The sequence below is a fragment of the Cygnus olor genome, chromosome 1 (assembly GCF_009769625.2).
Source record: "Cygnus olor isolate bCygOlo1 chromosome 1, bCygOlo1.pri.v2, whole genome shotgun sequence".
Classification (NCBI taxonomy): domain Eukaryota; kingdom Metazoa; phylum Chordata; class Aves; order Anseriformes; family Anatidae; genus Cygnus; species Cygnus olor.
This window is the reverse complement of record NC_049169.1, coordinates 79,032,568-79,050,503: the sequence shown is the minus strand read 5'-3', so window position 1 is coordinate 79,050,503 and position 17,936 is coordinate 79,032,568. Positions and strand designations below refer to the sequence as shown.

General features: G+C 36.5%; 1 protein-coding gene across 1 annotated transcript in view; it reads right to left on the bottom strand.

The window, feature by feature from the left end:
* ANO2 (anoctamin 2) overlaps window positions 1–17,936 on the bottom strand; it is a 187,202-nt gene that overhangs the window by 103,962 nt on the left and 65,304 nt on the right. Inside the window, 4 exon segments of the mRNA XM_040566038.1 lie at window positions 5,147–5,149; window positions 9,860–9,939; window positions 13,724–13,884; window positions 17,067–17,201. Of these exon segments, the coding sequence (XP_040421972.1) occupies window positions 5,147–5,149; window positions 9,860–9,939; window positions 13,724–13,884; window positions 17,067–17,201 (379 nt within the window).

The following is a 17,936-nucleotide window of genomic DNA, read 5'->3' as shown; positions in this document are numbered from 1 at the left end:
TATCAAAGGTGTTTAAAAGTAACACAAAACTGAAGTAGTCAAAAAAAAAAAGAACCCTTAAGACATATTATAGAAATATATATTGCCTTATAGACAGATAGGTAGATAAATAGGTAGATAGAATGCATTTGATTGCTCCTGTAAAGCAGCACCAGTAGTACTTTGGAGGATTACTTGCAAAACTAAATTTTGAAATGTACCGAGATTTTTAAGTGCCCTTAAGCTAGAACCAAACAACAAAATGCTGCCATTGCAATATCAAGATATCACACTGTGTGTGAAACTGTAACAGGAAATAGCATCACTATTTTTGTTCATTATTCATTTTGATTCAAATCCAACCTATTTAAATACTCCTACATTTGTAACCAGAATTTTAAGTGTGAAGCCAGATGCCCCTTGAACAGTATTGAAACAGTTGCTTTAAATCATTTATTCTATGGCTTAAGAAGTCACCACTGAAACAAATATTGCTGACAATAGTGAAGAAAAAAAAATGTGTAAAGCTGGACATTAGCCTATTAAATTGTGGCATCACCCAACATATCAGTGGAACAATTTTGTGTTTATTGTATAGATCTAACTTTAAAAAAAAAAAAAAAAAATTACCAGATCTTAGAAATTTTAAAATGACCGTGCATATTACTGTTATGTTTATTGTTTTTACTTGACCTACAGTAGTATTAAGTAGTTGTAGTCATGGACTAGGACCCTATTCTTTTAGCAAATCTGTAAGCATAAAAGCCCTTCTCCAGAGAAATGTTCTTACAGAATAGATTGTTTCTCCCTTGGGTTACTGTTTTCTTTTCTTGTCTAACAATGTGTAACAGTGTGAACACTTGGCTGTAGAGGCACTCTTTAGGGGAGCATGTTTATGGAAATTTTTCTCTGTCATTATTTAAGACTGAGTGCACTTTGGATGGATTACAGATTTGTAGCTCTTGCAAAGAGCAATACAATAAACAGTGTAAAGTCCTTTAAAATTGATATAAAATAGCTGTTTCAGTAATCATAACATTATGGTCTAAGGATTAAATATCCTACAAATTAGCAGGGTTAGAAACCAATGGCTACCTCCAACTAGGACAAGGTATTTTTCTTCTAAGCAAAATCAAATTCATGAGACACTGGGCCTTGAACTTGTCATTGGTCCAAGGCACATTACACAGTGATCCCAAGATATTTAAGGAGAAGGTTGAAACAGAAGGTCATTCATGAAAGAGGCAAACATTTTGTGGATTCATCCTATTACAACTGGTCAGAGGTCATAGATTTTAGATCTATGATTGCATGGGCAACCAGTTGTCAAAGTTGAAAGCTAAACCAAACTTACAACATAATAAGCTAATGGACTAGTGCAAATGTCATTACCATCACTGTCTTGCCCTTACCAGAGGCAGGCAAGTGTATATGAAGAAAGAACATTTTTAACATGCCAGATATCTGAGTTTCTATCAGTCTGTCCCATATTAATAAGAATGCCTCATAAATAGCCCAGTTTTTCTGCCACACCTGAAACTCTGCTCCAGGTGATATCAGACTAGATTCTTGTTTACAAAGCAGCATTTTCTCAGCACTGGCCAATTATGATGTTTGTGGAATTTTCATTTCCCTGGAGTATACTTCCTTTCATCCTCTGTGCACCTGGAACCCATGACTTACAGGCAACTTGATTTATGAGATAAAAGCAATATGACTCTACAGCGAATATAAGGAACTATTTCTAAAATAACCTAAATCATACACATTAGACTGATGCTAACAAAAGCTTTAAAATATCCAGAATCAGATGGTTCTAGAAAGTGACCAACCTCACCATTTCTCTCTAATCACTGCAACTCCAAACCTTTGTGAACTTTTTGGGTTGAACCATGATCCAGATTAAAGCATTGGCTCATATCTAATGTGAAGAAATACAGATACCATAGCTAATCATAGAATCATAGAATGATAGAATGGCTTGGGTTGGAAGAGACCTTAAAGATCATATTGTTCCAACCCCTCTGCCATAGGCAGGGATGCCACCCACTAGATCAGGTTGGCCAAGGCCCCATCCAGCCTCGCCTTGAGCACCTCCAGGGATGGGACCTCCACAGCTTCTCTGGGAAACCTGTTCCAGTGCCTCACTACCCTTACAGTGAAGAATTTTGTCCTGATGTCTAATCTAAGTCCATCCTCTTTTAGTTTAAGACTATTCCTCCTTGTCCTATCATTATCTACCTGAGTAAACAGTTCCACACCATCTTTTTTATAAGACCCCTTTAAATACTGAAAGGCCACAATAAGGTCTCCCCAGAGCCTTCTCTTCTCCAGGCTGAACAGCCCCAGCTCTCTAAGCCTTTCTTCTTAGGAGAGGTGCTCCAGCCCCTCGATCATCTTTGCAGCCCTCCTCTGGACTCACTCTAACAGGTCCACATCTTTCTTATGCTGGGGGCCTCAAACCTGGACGCAGTACTGCAAGTGGGGCCTCACAAGGGCAGAGCAGAGGGGGACAACCACTTCCCCCGACGGGCTGGTCATGTCTCTTTTGATGTAGCCCAGGAAGCCATTGGTCTTCTGGGTTGCAAGTGCACACTGCTGGCTCATGTCAAGCCTTTCGTCCACCAGAATCCACCAGTCTCTCTCTGCAGGGCTGCTGTCAATGAGTTATTCTCCAAGGACCTGAACTAGAAATCTGTCTTTGACCATTTTTTCAATCTTTATTTTTTTTTTTCAACTTTACTAGTACCTCTTGTGTTTATTTTCCATAAATACCTTAATGATTGGATTAACAGCCAGGAATATTCATGAGAACAACTTATTTGAAGCAAACATAAATGTTGGATTTATAGTCAACAAGTTATAGTTATGACCAAGTTAAATACTTCTTCCCCACACACCTGTAGCTAACTTTCATCACGACACAATTATCTGATCACCAGCATGAATCTTGGAGGAAGAACAAGACTGCACTATAGGGTAGTAACATGATAGTTGTGTGCAGTAAATTTAGCTTAAGCTGATAGGTAACTGCAACCTGTAGAAGTTGCTTGATACAGATGAGTTGCTTTAATGTATCATCATTGCTAAAATATGAGCCTGACTCACATATTCTTCCCTCCCCCTGTCCAATGTCCTTATTATACTCCTTTGAAAACATAAGCAATTAACTGTTCCACAAACACTTTCTACTTTATTTCTGGAATTACTTTTCTACAGCTGTAGTCAGTCACAGATTCAGGTCACAGATGAGACAGCAAAATTAGAGACATGAAAGTGAGGATGCCATTTCTACTTACTGATAGCAGTGGACTATTGAGGCATTTTAGGCAGTTTCATGCCATGAGTTTAGATCTTCCAAAAAATGACTGCAGAAAATAACATGGGTAATAAAATAATAATAACAATAGTAAAGACAAAGAAAACAAAGAAAAACAGAACCTAGCCTTTTTGTTTTCTTAATTGAGGTAAATAAATCCATAAATCCATCCTAGTCATCTCAGAAAAACAAGCCAAAAAAAAAAAAAAAAAAGGAAGAAAAAGAAGAATTTTAGAAAAGAGAGAATCACGTCTCCAACTGAAGGGAGAGGAAGATATTTGATTTTCATCTAGAAGTTAGGCCACACAATTCAGGCACCTGAATTTATATTTTGCATGTATTTTTCTTTTATGTAGAATGAAACTGGTCCCCCTCCTTCTATGGAAGGCCCAATGGAATTGGACTAGTTGTCAGCTTTGAAAATCTCATTTCAAGACATCTACCTTAATGCACACATATTTGAAAATGCTGTGGTAAGAATACAATCTAAATTAGTGAGAATTCCATTATTGTGTAGGGAATTGTGAATGGACTAGGTACAAATCACAAGTATTTCACAGGAACCTACACACAAAAATGTCAAAACCCTTCTACACTGCAGAGTAGAATGGAAGCAGGAAGGTGAGATCTAAAAAGCCAGTGCTGTTTTACTGGTTTAAAGTCAAAACACAAGTTTAGAAAAAGTGTTTATGTTTCCTAAATATTAATTATAGACACACTATATGTTTTTGAAAGTAATGAATAAAGCAAGATTATTCAACATTTTATTAACAAAAGAAGTCTCATACCACATAACTGCATATTCGATAAAGGTGCATTGTATGAAAGTTTTTATAGGCATGAATTTGCAATGACATTGCACTACTCACAAGTGCCCATATGCATGTGAAAATGAGGGAAACTGAACAAAATAAAAAAGCCTAAAGCAAAACTAAGTAATAGAAATCAATTCTGTCATTCAAAATATTATGAGTTCTGAAACTCTGCATTCATTTTAAACACATAAGCAATTGGCAATTTTGGCTGTCATTAAACAACATCACAAAGTATTATTCTTTAATTTTTATAGCCTTTCCGGAATTCAAGCACACTTTCAGGAATAACTTTCATGGGGTTTAGTACTTGGTGCAGATTGAGAGAAGAGTCACTTTCCTTCCATCTTATTTTTGTCTAGATTATTCTTTCTGTGTCAATGACTTTTCATAGGAAAATCATAGAATAAATAACAATAATCTAGCAACAGAAGGCTTTACAAAAGAATAAATGACATTTAGACATGACAATGACATTTTTCTAGTTCATTGAAACAAGAGTTTCTTCATACATTTCCACATAATCTACATATGCAGCTGGGGTTAAAAAAATTGAAGCCTCCACTCTTACACAAGGATTAGAGTAAACTTAAAATTTAAAATACATTTTAAGTTTAAAGCAAAAAAGCTCATTCCCTTACAACTAAAAAGTACTTTTCCAGAAAAAAAAAAAAAAAAAAAAAAAACCATAGTAATGTGGTGCTGATTTTGCTGGAGCATCCATTTCAGACAGGACCGGACTCTAATCACCCTGTTAACCACAAAAGCAGATTAATCTTGCAAGCTGCCACTGTGGCTAATTTATCTAACACTTTATCAGCCCAAGGCATCTTCAGCACACAGGAAAACTGATCACCAGGTGCAACAGAGCAGGACAAAGGGGAGGAACAACGGGGCTGAGAAAAATAAACGATGGTGTCTGAGAGACACCATTGCATGAGGATAAAATGGGGAAAGGGAGAACTGGCTTTGGGAGACCTGAGAATTGCAGGAAGATCTTGTGAGACTCTGAGAGTGGAGAAGGTCCACTCTTCACCTCCTCAGATCCATCTCTCTCAGAACACACATTCCCTTGCAGTACAAGATCCACTACCCTCATTCCACATCCTTCTTCCACAAAGCCACCTTCTTCTAATGCTTGCCTGCTCTACAAGAAGCACATTGCTGACAAACCCTAATAACCCACATTGATCTTCTGTGTCATTGTGAAAGAGGAGAAGAGGAAGGAAAGGCATAGAAATGGTCCCTGTTACTAAAGGCAGGTACAGTGCTGGATAAAGATACAGGATGCAATAGGTCAAGACAGAGAACTATTGGAAAGTAGGATTTTCCTGCCTGTCACCCCTTTCCTCTAGCAGTAGTTCTTGCTTCCTATTACATATCTTATGACCATGCCCTGATCAACAATGACTGTAGGTCTTCCAACCCCATTCCAGCTGCTGCTCCACAGGTTCCTACTCCAAGCAACTGTCTACCTCTGCACTTACACAGGGAAAGGTGGATATGTTACCCTCCTCTCTGAACTCAGGAGACCACAGGAGAAAAGAACGTATGCCACCCTCAGTGACCCAGCCTTTGAGTGGCCCATCATAACATTCTGAGGAATCAAGTCTACCTATATAAAAGCAAAGAGCTTTGAGGGTTCTAGACAAGACAGTTCTGGAAAAAACACAGGAATTCATTAAAACAGAAAAGGAATAAAGGAAATGAGAACATGCTGATATATCTGTTAGAAGAGAAACAAAAGAGGAAAATGAACTAGAGTTCCAGCATACTGTGACACTTCTATGGATCAACAGTCTTGGAATTAAAAAAATATAATCATATATCTTTACCAACTTCTTGGCAAGCAAAGGAGATATCACCTGCTTTGTTTCTTCTAGCTTTCAAATTAAAAGATGTTTAAAGTGTGTCTTCATACGTAATTTTTCAGTGGTGCAACAGTTGGTACTAAAGACTTTCCCCTCAGTCCTGAGGGATAACATCCGTTTTTCAACATTCCTTCCCCAACTGTTCTAATAAAACTCTCAGCCTTCTAAACATAACACTATTAAATCTAATGTTGAAGGAACTTGTCCAGAAGATCAGGGCTGGTGTGATTATCTTAGCATCATTAAATAATCAGTGTTAACACCAATTTAATGAAGATGGCAGAGGATTCACTGGGAGGAGTGACAAATCCCAAGAAAAGAAAATAATATAAAGAGACCAAAAATACTTGGAAACATGGGCCTAACAGGAAAATCAGAATAGGAATAAGAAAAATGTGAGATAATACATCTGCAGAAAGTAACCCAAAACATAGGTCTCATTGGTACAAGAAACTTGAGAAGTAGTGAGGATGAAAGGAGAGATCTGAGACAATACGAAATATTGTAGCTACACATTTCCCCCGTACTATCACTTACCATTTTTCCCAGGGGGGCAATATTGTGAATACACAGCTATTTTATTAGAGTCTGTGTTTCACTTCCCTTTTAAGCAAACAAAAGTGCCTCATACTGCCTGTTTTACTAGACAGTATTAGAACTTCAGAAAAAGGAGTTTGCCCCTATAATTTGCAAGGTGGAAGACAAGCTGAAAACCTCAAATCAATCAGGTCATCAAAAACTACGAAAATTTAGTAGAGAAGATCGAGTTAACCCATGATCTAGTAACAAGAAGAAAATGTACTTAATGTCAGCAAGACTACTTGCTACTTAATTCTCTTACCTAATCTACCTTCCTTATTACCTTAACTTGACTCAGTGATAATCCACAGTGTATCTTAAAGTTTTTCATAAGGGTTCAATAAAAACTTTTAAAAAGTCATCAAAGAGCAAAAGAGGAAATAGACAGGGAAATTGGAGTTCACAAAAAGAGAGCTAGCATTTGACAGAACACAGGATTTAAACTTAAAATTGTAATTTATCAGATATGTTTCTAACAAAAACAGACACCTAAGTTCCTCCCTGTACTGAAACAGTGTAATATCATGACTATTTGAACAACAATAAGGCCTTCAGTCGTTGGCATTTCAGTTAGTGTGGACTTTGTTGTCTGACATTTATTTTTCCAAGCTCTGCTCCAGATTCTAAGATTTCATCTATTATAATTGCCTTTCCATTCTGGTTTTACATGTGACTGTTGGTAAAATAAGGTAAAATCTGTTCCACCTAAAACAGGAACATACTGGGTTCTAGAAATACAATTTCTGAAGATTCATGGGAGGCCAGTAGTTTTAACTCTCTACACCATTAATTAGAGTTCTTCAGTATTTCTTCACCCTTTCTTTCACAAGTAAAAGAGAGTATAGTCATACCTATTTCCCTGCTTCATTGACGGCTATATCCCTTATTACACAAACTGAAAAAAAATAAATGCAGAACCTGCTTGATTGGGTTACACAAACACGCATCTATGGTGTGACATGCTGAGAACTTCTTCATGATATTTCCAAGGCTTTGTCTGTTTTCATAGTTCTAGTCTTTTTGTTTGTTTATTTCTTTTCTTTCCCTCTCCTACTTAGTTATCAGTCATTTAATTACTTTTCAGGCCAATTATCTATTTTACAGTCTAGTACCCAATGCTACCTATTATTTCTGTGGATTTGAGATACAGAAACAACACAAATCCTCTAAGCCTGTACAGCTGCCAGCTGCAAATATGCATCCAAGCCTTAGGGAGTCTGCTTTCTCAGACTGCTGTTGCCAAGATATTTACAAATAACTGCACTAAATTAATCTTTTGCGTGACTCTTTTGAAGAAAAGACTTGGCCCAGTGTATTTAGAGAAAGTAATTTTACTGATTTTTTTGTAATCAAGAGTCCACAAATTTACACTGTACACATCTACTTCAATATAATCTTCATGATGTACTTATCAGCTCTTCAACTTTTTTGCTCTATTAAGTGATCTTAAGTGTTCCACTGCTACTTCCCTCTAGCCTAACCTGATCAGAGACAATTTTCCATTTTCCACCATGATATTCAGCAACTGTAAAGGCTTCACTACCTGAAGTGATTATCACACTGATGAATCACAATGCCAATATCTGTCTTATGGGCAAATTTATCCACATTTTCATGAGTCTACCAGATAAAGGGTGAACAAAACCTGATAAAACCTGCTGAAGTACCAAGAGGTGGCAAGATGATATTATGCAGGACTTTTAGTTTAAGTATGATGTCAGTTCAAGTGATGTACATTTTGAGCATTACTTTTCACAAAAGAGCTAGATCAGACAGAAAGTGTCCAGAAGGGACAGAACAACGAAAATACATCTAGAACATATGTTTTAAGAAAAAAGACAGAAAAAACAGAGAGACCAGTTCATCTAAAAAACTAGAGTGGATGGAGAAATATGATAGTAAGTTGAATTTTGCTGAAAAACAGATTGGGTAGTCTCCTCCCTTTATCTTTGAATGAAAGAACAAGAGAAAATGAACATTTAGCAAGGAGGGTTAAGTTAGACATTAGGAAAAGCTCATTAGCAGTATGAATAGAATTTCAATAGGTAGTGTTAGAATAGATTGCCTAGGGAGGAAGTGAAACCTTCACTGATGGATTTCTTTAAGAACAAATTAGACAAACATCTTTTCATAATGACTTAAGTAGAGTTGATCCTACCATGCACAAGGGAAGGTCCCTCAAGGTCCATTCCAGCCTTATTTTTATGATTCTACATTCCTAATTCTTCAGCTTGTGCTGAGATGTGTCTGGCACTCCCTCACTTGTCATAAACAAAGGATTCTTGTTGATCCCATAGTTCCTGTACACAAACCTTTAACACTTCAGAGCTCTTCATCACAGGACCTCACAAATCTGTAGATCCATTTTGCAAATACTGAGCAAAACCTTAGGATTTTGTACTGCAAATTATTAACTTGAAATGTACTAAAATCTGCAGCATTCATCAAGCATACTGCAGAACTGAAAAAAAATTTTTCTCCTTCTTCTCAGTTTATACTGTAATCAGTACAATCTTGCTCATTCTCTGAGCTAGCAGTATTACATTCCACACAGGGCAAGCAGCAAATTTTGTTGTGTTGATGTACTCAGTTTTATCACACCTTAAAAACTGTGAGTACTGGTTTATACTATGAGCATTATCCACTTCATCAATGAATAGACAGTAGTGAAAAAGTTGAGACCAAATGCAAAATAAGGCACTTGGTAGTTACTTAATCAAGTGAAGGAATACTTTGGAGGTCCCCATTACGTTAAAGACAATGCTAAAGCTGCATTTTGGGACAGTGATGGAAGAAGAAGAATACTGGGGTCTACTGTCTGGTTTGTGTTATTTTTTAATTTTATCCAATAATTATCATCTGAGGAATAGACAAAAGTGGAATAACATCATCATCATGCTACAGTATGAGGTTCATGACTTTGTCTTAGTTTTGTTCTCATTTATTCACACTCTACATTCTCTTTGAGGTATTAACATCATTTAATTATCCCATTCTGTACACTGGCATATAGGCATTTTCAGCAAAGAATGACTTGCTGGCATCTTATAATTCTTTTCATTACTAAATGGTAAAATTAGAGTGTTGGGATATGTGTAATGATTTCCAAAAGGATACATTGGTACTCAAAACTGTATCAGTTATGGTCTTAAAAAAAAACAAACAACAACAACAAAAAAAAACCATAGCTATGAATTGCATCAGACAGGAGAACAAACATGAGAAATATAATTATCAGTGCATATCTTCAGATTTAGAATAATTTATACAGTAAATTAGCACAGGGAGAAGAAACTTACTTCTTCCTCCAGTCCAGTTAGATCCCAGAAGTAACTCAGTCTCATCTGTAAACGCTTCCACTGTTCAAGGAACATAGTAGCTTTAAAAAAATAAAAAAAAATAAATTATAAATCCAATGGACTAATGTGAATGTTTGTGTTACTTGTAAGCACCATCAGCTATTTGAATCCTTTTATGCTAGGTTCTTTATAAAGAAGTGCTAAGAAACAGCCCCTGACCCGATTCTAAAGAAAGAACACAGGAAGAGCATGGCAACAGTAATTACTGTCTTTTTACAAATAAAATACGAAAAGAGGCAAAATAGATTGCCCAAAACCACTGGAAAGTTCTTGTCAGGGACTGGAACTGAACCCTAATCTGCTGATATCCACCCCAAAAATGTTGTCTCTCTTAATTTACCATGAGTCATTCTATAATTCATGATTATAAATCATACAATGAAACAAAATCTAGGTCTAAATATTAGTATTTAACGCCTTAATTAGCCAAACAGATTTGCCTGTTTTAGTGTTTCTAATCAGTTGGAAATGTGAAGAAAGTAGGTGTAGCCTGCTCTTGAAATTTGTAGAACATAACATTATTTTGAAATATATTATAGGGGGACAGTTGAATGGTTTTGCCCTGCAAAAAACACAGTGATTTTGCCCTAAGGGATTGGCCTGCAGTTCTGTCTCCTTCTTTTCATTTTACATTGATATGAATGAACGGATGTTGTACTGTTGTCTTGTATTTACAGTCTCCTGACCTTCCTCTCATAATTGCTGTTTCCTCTAGATAGCCCTTTGCCTAGCACCTCATGGTTTGTGGACATCTGGATTTATTAGAAATAACTCTTCTTACTCTTGACTTGTGGACACCTGTTTTCAGAAAACTATTCCAATCTTATACCAGTATATACTAAATAATATATGTATATATATCAATAAAAGATATACCAATAAACAACTGTGAGCACTGTTTTCTATTTTCTTATGCTTCATTTCACCTTTTCAGTTGGTGCAGATGGGATTGTGAAAATGGTTGTTTGATCACAGACATATTTTCATCACTTTGAATATATTGTAGATAACTCCACAAGACACAGAACAGTGAAGAATCAGATCCAGCTTCCTTCAACTGCATCTACACTTGATGTAAGCTACATGATAACACTGGGAAGAGTTATAGTGCTATTGAGACAACCTGCCTCTTACTAGAGAGCATCTATCCCCACAGTTAACTGTGAGCAAATATTTTCTGCACTGGTATCTCCCCATCATTTAAGAAATAAATACCATTTAAACATGGACTGGCAGTACACTGAAAGTAAATCCAGACATTCAGCAATTAGGTTGCTACCTCTGCTCCTTCCTTACAGAAGAGATAACGTTCAAAAGCTGTATTTAGAATGTTTTGAAAATTCAAGGCTTGTAAGATATCCTAAATACAAAAACATTTGGTTATTTTATAGAGTGCTATTACTCTTTTGATTTATTGCAATTTCTCAAAAAGACATTTCCATTTTTAGCTCTGCAAAAAATAATTTGGCTAGATACATAACCAGTACACAGTGTAATAGCATTTCTGAAATCAGAAAATTTGCACTGACTTATACCAGCAGAAAAACAGCCCCATTACATTCAACTGTCCTTCTCATAAACACATCTGACAGAGGAAATTCAGCATCCCGGAACACCGATGAAAGTAAGCACAGTTATCTAGGCATGACTGTATTTTGTGAATATGTTCATTTGCTAATAGAATTGCTGGAATCACAAAGATAATTTATGAGGTTTCAAGATCAGGTAGAAAAAGCATGATTCCTCTCAACGAACTGACCATAGTAAGTCATCTGCTTTCACAGAATGGGAGGAAGCAAGAGGGATGAAAGATTTCTTGTGCCCAGCATCATCATGAAATGAAGCCAGCTCAAATTACCGTACTTTGCTCTTTTAAGTACACAGTTGTAAGTCATAAGACATGCCAATTTCCACATCACTGTACCATGTCCGATAAAAAAGTATGCAAACAACATTTATTCAAGATAATGTGAAACAAGTTGATTAGGTGTGTGAACAAGATGCCATTCATCAGAATAAGATCTAGGTATAACCACTACACTAAGGAAGCAAATTTAGATGTAATCTAATACTTAATAGGCAAGCTGGACAAAGTTAGTAAAGGATACTATTTCACTATTTCACTTTGCTGTTCTTTATATATGATGGCTATATTTTCTTGTTCTGGCAAGCTCAGTTGTCATGGTCCCTAAAACAGACTTTTCAAATCTGTGTGAAAGACTGTTTTTAGGAGACTACAGCTCAGAAATAATTTTAGTATTCTTAAATGCTTTCTAAAAAAAAAAAAAAAAAAAACTATAAAAATAAATGAATAAACAAGCAATGTATATGGATGTTTTTGTTCCTTTCTATTTCTTCAGATTCTACTAATCTTAGTGCAAGTATATATCAACAATATCAAGGATATATCAATTTTGCTTTGCACATTGTATTGTTGACACCTAAGTATAATTGTTTTGGATGAGGCTGCATGAAAATAATTATTGGTATGGATGCAAGTTTATAGTAAAGATTTGGTGTTGGGAAAATGCTATTCAGTTATGAAAGTATAAATGAATTGTGTACACTAGATGCCCAAACAGCTACGCTGAAACTTGGACAAATCAGTGCATCACAAGCTGCATGACAGCAGGTAAAGTGTGGCCCTTTATTTGCCAATCTACTCTGCAATTGGTAGCAATCTGAAGTAGGAAAATAAGACATTGAGAGAGTCTGTGAATTCATCATTTTTTGCCTTTTCACTGAGTCGAAATAATTGCTGAATAATTTTCAGGAAGTGGTAAACAAAAACTTATTCTTTACATGATCCGTTCTGTATGCAAATTCCTAAAAATAACTATGCTATCCATACCCAACACCAACCTGTCAGTCTTTTCTAAAACAAGCTGTGAAATTTAAATAGGATTGCAGTGTATACCAAATTGCTGAGAGATGTCTATGGTACAATAATATACTTATTTGATTTCATATTAAGAATGAAAATTTCCACTTGTGAGCAATGAACAGGGAAATCAAAAATCATTTTACAGTAGCAATCACTCCTGTAACTTTCACAATAAACAACATCTAGAGTGAATGAGGACATAGTACCAGCTATGAGACATGTAAGAACATTTTCAGGGCTGAGGTGAGGTCAGAAACAGTAAGAACAATACTAAAATGCGTTCATTAGTGTTTATGAAGTGTTTTGAGATCCTCATTGAGTCAGGGAATCCTTGCTATTAAAGAAAACCAAGTTTGTCTAAATGGAATACCTTAAAACATTATAATAATAATTAAAAAAATAAATTAAAAAAAAAAGTCCCGTTGTTTTCAGAATCATGTAAAGTTTTGATTAATTTAAGTGACTAAGTTGCACCACATGGAAGTTGTAAAACAGACTGTGCTTTCAGCTGCCTGCACCATACCAAACTCCAAACAAATTCCAGCCCCCAAATGCAGAAGGAGTTAAAAGAACTTCCCACTTCAAGGAAATGAGGGAAAACATGACAAGATTAGAAGTGATATTAAACAAGGAAGTAGAGGGAGAAAGGACAGTTTTCTTCCCTGGATTACCCAACTGCTCTCTACTTATTCCAAAGCTTTCTGTTGACAGCAGAAAGCCTTGTAATATTGCTTTCTGCAGTCTCAGTACAGAGAGTCCCTCACTGGCCCTCTGAGGTTTGCCAAATTCATAAAGCCATATGCATCACATTCAGTTTATTAACACTCTTATATGTAGGGCTACTACATTTTACTGCTACTCATCACAGCTTTCATTTCTGCCAACAGTCCAAAAATCAAACTTTGGAAAGACGTACTCACCCCAGAGAGCCATGAAGATGGAGAAGAAGACTGTGGCAGGGTTGTCAAATAAGTGGCTAGCTCGAGCTGTAGCACATGCAGAGCTGAGATTCCAGTAATCACAGAACTTGTCACACAGAGGGCACATGGTGAAGGCATTACGTTGGTCACACATTTCTTTACTGTGAATGGTAAGTACATGAGTTCTTAAAGTATTACTACTCAGAAAAGGGGGTGTACAGTACTGTTATCAAGCAGTAACTCATAGCTGTTAAAAGCTATCTGCAACACATATGGCTTGCAGTTACAGGGAAAAGAAGCCTATCAGCTACGTGTCTCTTTGAGGAACATTGCCAAGTGCTGGAACATTAAAATACCCATAGGCACCTTACCAACAGAAAAGTAATGCAAAACAGCAAAACAGCAAAGCAGATCAATTTAATCAATCAATCTACACTGTATTCGTGAATTTGTGAAGACAACATCACTAAAGATTGAGGTTAACCATACTAAAATAAGATAATTAAAACACAATCGAAGTGGCATTTGCCATTTCTACATTCAGTTACAGGATTTGGTACAGATCAGATTAAAATGCATGAAAAAGAATTCTGAAGTGGCTGTAAAGGAAATCCTACAGGATGAAACCCGCTATGCCCTTGACAAAGCACACATTTTTAATATGACGGCACAAAAATCCATGTGAAATACATAATGCTTTGTGCATTGCAACTGGCCAAGTAACTGCATAAAAGCCAGATCCAGCACTCAGGCATGTTAGTTGTTCTATGTCATAGACAGATTAAATCTGCAACACCATTGCAAGGAAGATATGCTAAGTTTTAATAGAAACTGACTTACACACATTGAATTTAAAAGACACCATCCAAGAGTCTCATTCTTAGCAAAAGTGTTATATCTCACATTTGCTTTGAGATTCATCTCTACTCTGCATTTTGTTGTATGGGGTATTTTTAAAGCAATGGCTGTTTACCCACGATAGGGTTTAACACAAATTCTGGTGTATACCACCTGCCACAAGGTTTTGACGTAAGTTCTTCAGGCATGAGCAGTTAGTTATTTTAGGCACACAAATTGATATATTCTAAGGGTATTCAGATACTGTGTGTGTATACATAGTGTGTTTAGAAAACGAGATCTTTTTACATTTCAAGGTTCTAAAATTTCCTCCACTGCTGAGTGCAGATGTGGTATTCTGGTATTCTTTGACTGAATAACTCCTCATCTTTCTAGGACAGAGTGCTAACCTAATTTTCAAATTAGGCAAATGAAGGCAAATGAAAAGCAATAAATCTTGTGAAAACTATAAATCTTACTGCCTTACATTTTCAGATGTTAAGCAGTATTTCCTCTCCCTCCTCACTTTACTGCATTTATGCATTTAATGCATTTATCCTCTAGAAAACATAAGAGACTTTCTTACAGATTTTAAAATCTTTTCTTTAAAGTCATTATTTTAATTCCTAGTCTTATTTGCTATGTATTTACTCAGTATCTAAAAAGCTTTTAAAAATCATTATCATTATCTCTTTAACAAACCAAATCCCACTTGGCACTCCTGACATGAAAGACCTTCATAGCTGCATGGTCTCAGGTGAACTGACCTGTGTTAAGCTCAATTATCCTTGCCAAGACTGTGATCTAAGGAAAAATTTGCAACATTGCTTCATTGATAGCAGGTATGTTGTGATTATAGTTGTTTCTATATTGACTGACATGAAATAGCATTTTTTCTATGACTTCAAATGAAAAAGAGCTATTTAAACTGTAATATCAATGTTTAATATCATTTGAAATGCACACAGCTGTTTCCAGCTATCATACAGTTAATGATCTCTTCTGTTTTGAAAAGCAGTAGAGGGTGCTGCAGATACATTTTTCCATAAATCTCACTTCAGTTTAAATGTTAGCACAAGCTTTTCTACAGACAAGCACAGCTCATCATAATTCATTCAGAACAAGCTATGAAAACAAATGTTAACTCCTCTGTGTTGTCATTCATCTTTTACTTATCAGCAATAATGTTCTACTGCTGAGCGATCTGCTTTAAAAGTCACCAATTTGAGAGAATGCCAGAACTGCCACAATGAATGTGACCAGCAGTTCCGCTAAGTCAGTACCCTGTCTCTACCAGAAGTCACTCCCAGACAGTACAGAAGTGTCCTTTTTTTCGCTGAGAAGCAGACTTTACTGGGTCAAATTGACAGTTTTCATAGAATCACAAAATATCCTGGGTTGGAAGGGACCCAAAAGGATCAAGTCCAGCTCCTGGCTCCACGCAGGACTACCTGAAAATCAAACCAAAATCATAGTGTTGTCCAAATGCTTCTTCAACTCCGGCAGGCTTGGTGCTGTGACCATATCCCTGGGGAGCCTGTTCCAGTGCTCGACCACCATCTCGGTGAAGAACCTTTTCTTAACACCCAGCCTGACCCTCCCCTGTCCCAGCTCCATGCCGTTCCCTCGGGTCCTGTCGCTGTCCCCAGACTGCAGAGCTCAGTGCCTGCCCCTCCGCTCCCCTTGTGAGGAAGCTGCAGGCTGCCATGAGGCCTCCCCTCAGTCTGCTCTGCTCTGGGCTGAACAAACCAAGGGACCTCAGCAGCTCCTCATATGTTTTGCCCTCTAGACCCTTCACCATCTTTGTTGGTCCTCTTTGGACACTCCCTAACAGTTTTATGTCCTTCTTATATTGTGGTGCTCAAAACTGCACACAGTACTCCAGGTGAGGCTGGACCAGAACAGAGTAGAGTGAGTTTTGTTATGTAGTATAATTAGTAAAACATCCTAAGGACACACAGTGCATAACATTTTTTGTAATCGCCAAGATGAATCCTGTGGATATCAAATATGCTAAATGTGCTGAATAATATTAATGTCACTTGTGCAATGACATGATTTTACTAAGATGAACAAAGTAGTCTAAGAGTACTAGATATGTTATTTGCGTTAACTTCAGTGAGTTCTAAACTATGTCTTTCCAGGTGAGCATGTAGATATGTGCATTCACAAAAAGCAATTGGCGGGCATAAAAAGGAACATGCAGGTTGTCCAATTCCCATGCCAGAACTCAGGCCTTTTTACAATAATGCTGTAGACTTACTGAACAGTTCCATTTGAGTATGGAAAGCTGCAATACTGAACAGCCAAATAAATGTTTGTCATTTGAATATCTCATTTAATTAATGCAGATGATGATGATGAATGCAGATGTGTATTTTCAACAGGTTGTTAATACTGCATCACTGCTCTTCAGACATGTTAAAAGCAATTATTCTACCAAGGATTATGACCAGAAAGCAGTCTTATAATTCTCAAGTAACAAAATATTGATCTCAGTGCTTACCTAGGAATGTCACTCTCTATGGTTATACATCCGTAAAGAAATACAAAAATCCCAACTACTGAAGACGGAATGAGGAATTCTGTGTATAAGCCCAGCCATGCAAAATAAAGTCCTATCTGTTCTCCAAAATACTTCCTGAAAAAGAAGAGAGGAATAAATAAATAAATAAATACATACATACATAATTAAAAAAAAAAAAAAACATATGTCAAGGGTATCATTTTCAAGCGTATTTTACAGTTTCTTAAAAATTCCTGAAGGTTAAATAGTAATTGTCAAAGATGTGGATGAAAACCCTGAGCATCTTGAAGTCAGTACCACCAAATGAAGTGGGTGATTCGAGCAATTTGAGGCACTCTCTTCTGAAAAGTTAAAGATAGTCCTGTATCATTACAATACTTACTCTAGAGCTGCTCAGGAAAGACTGCACCTTTTATATCTCTGAACTGAATTCAGTTAAATATCCCTTGCTTCCATCAAAAGTAAGAGTGTTTCACCCAAACGTTTAGCAGAAAATGTTAGAAAGGATTTAGTTCTTTAAAAGCTTATTCAGATAAGCCATCATTCTTTGCTTCCATAAGTCCTCCTGGATTTAATTGCTGAGAGACATGGAAAAGAGATCAATGTGAACATACTGGCAACATCCTCTAATATCTTTACAGATGAATAATCTTGAATTTCTGTTAAAGCAGGAAGGTTTACTTGCATACTTAGTGCTGTTTTTTTAGAAAGAATAAATATTTTTGACAAATGAAGAGACTGTACAGCTGGTTTGAAAAAACAGTTTCTGCTCTGAAGAGCAGTTCATTGTAGATGTTGATAAATATGTGTTAGTACTCAGCCCAACATCTTCATGAATCACACTGAAAG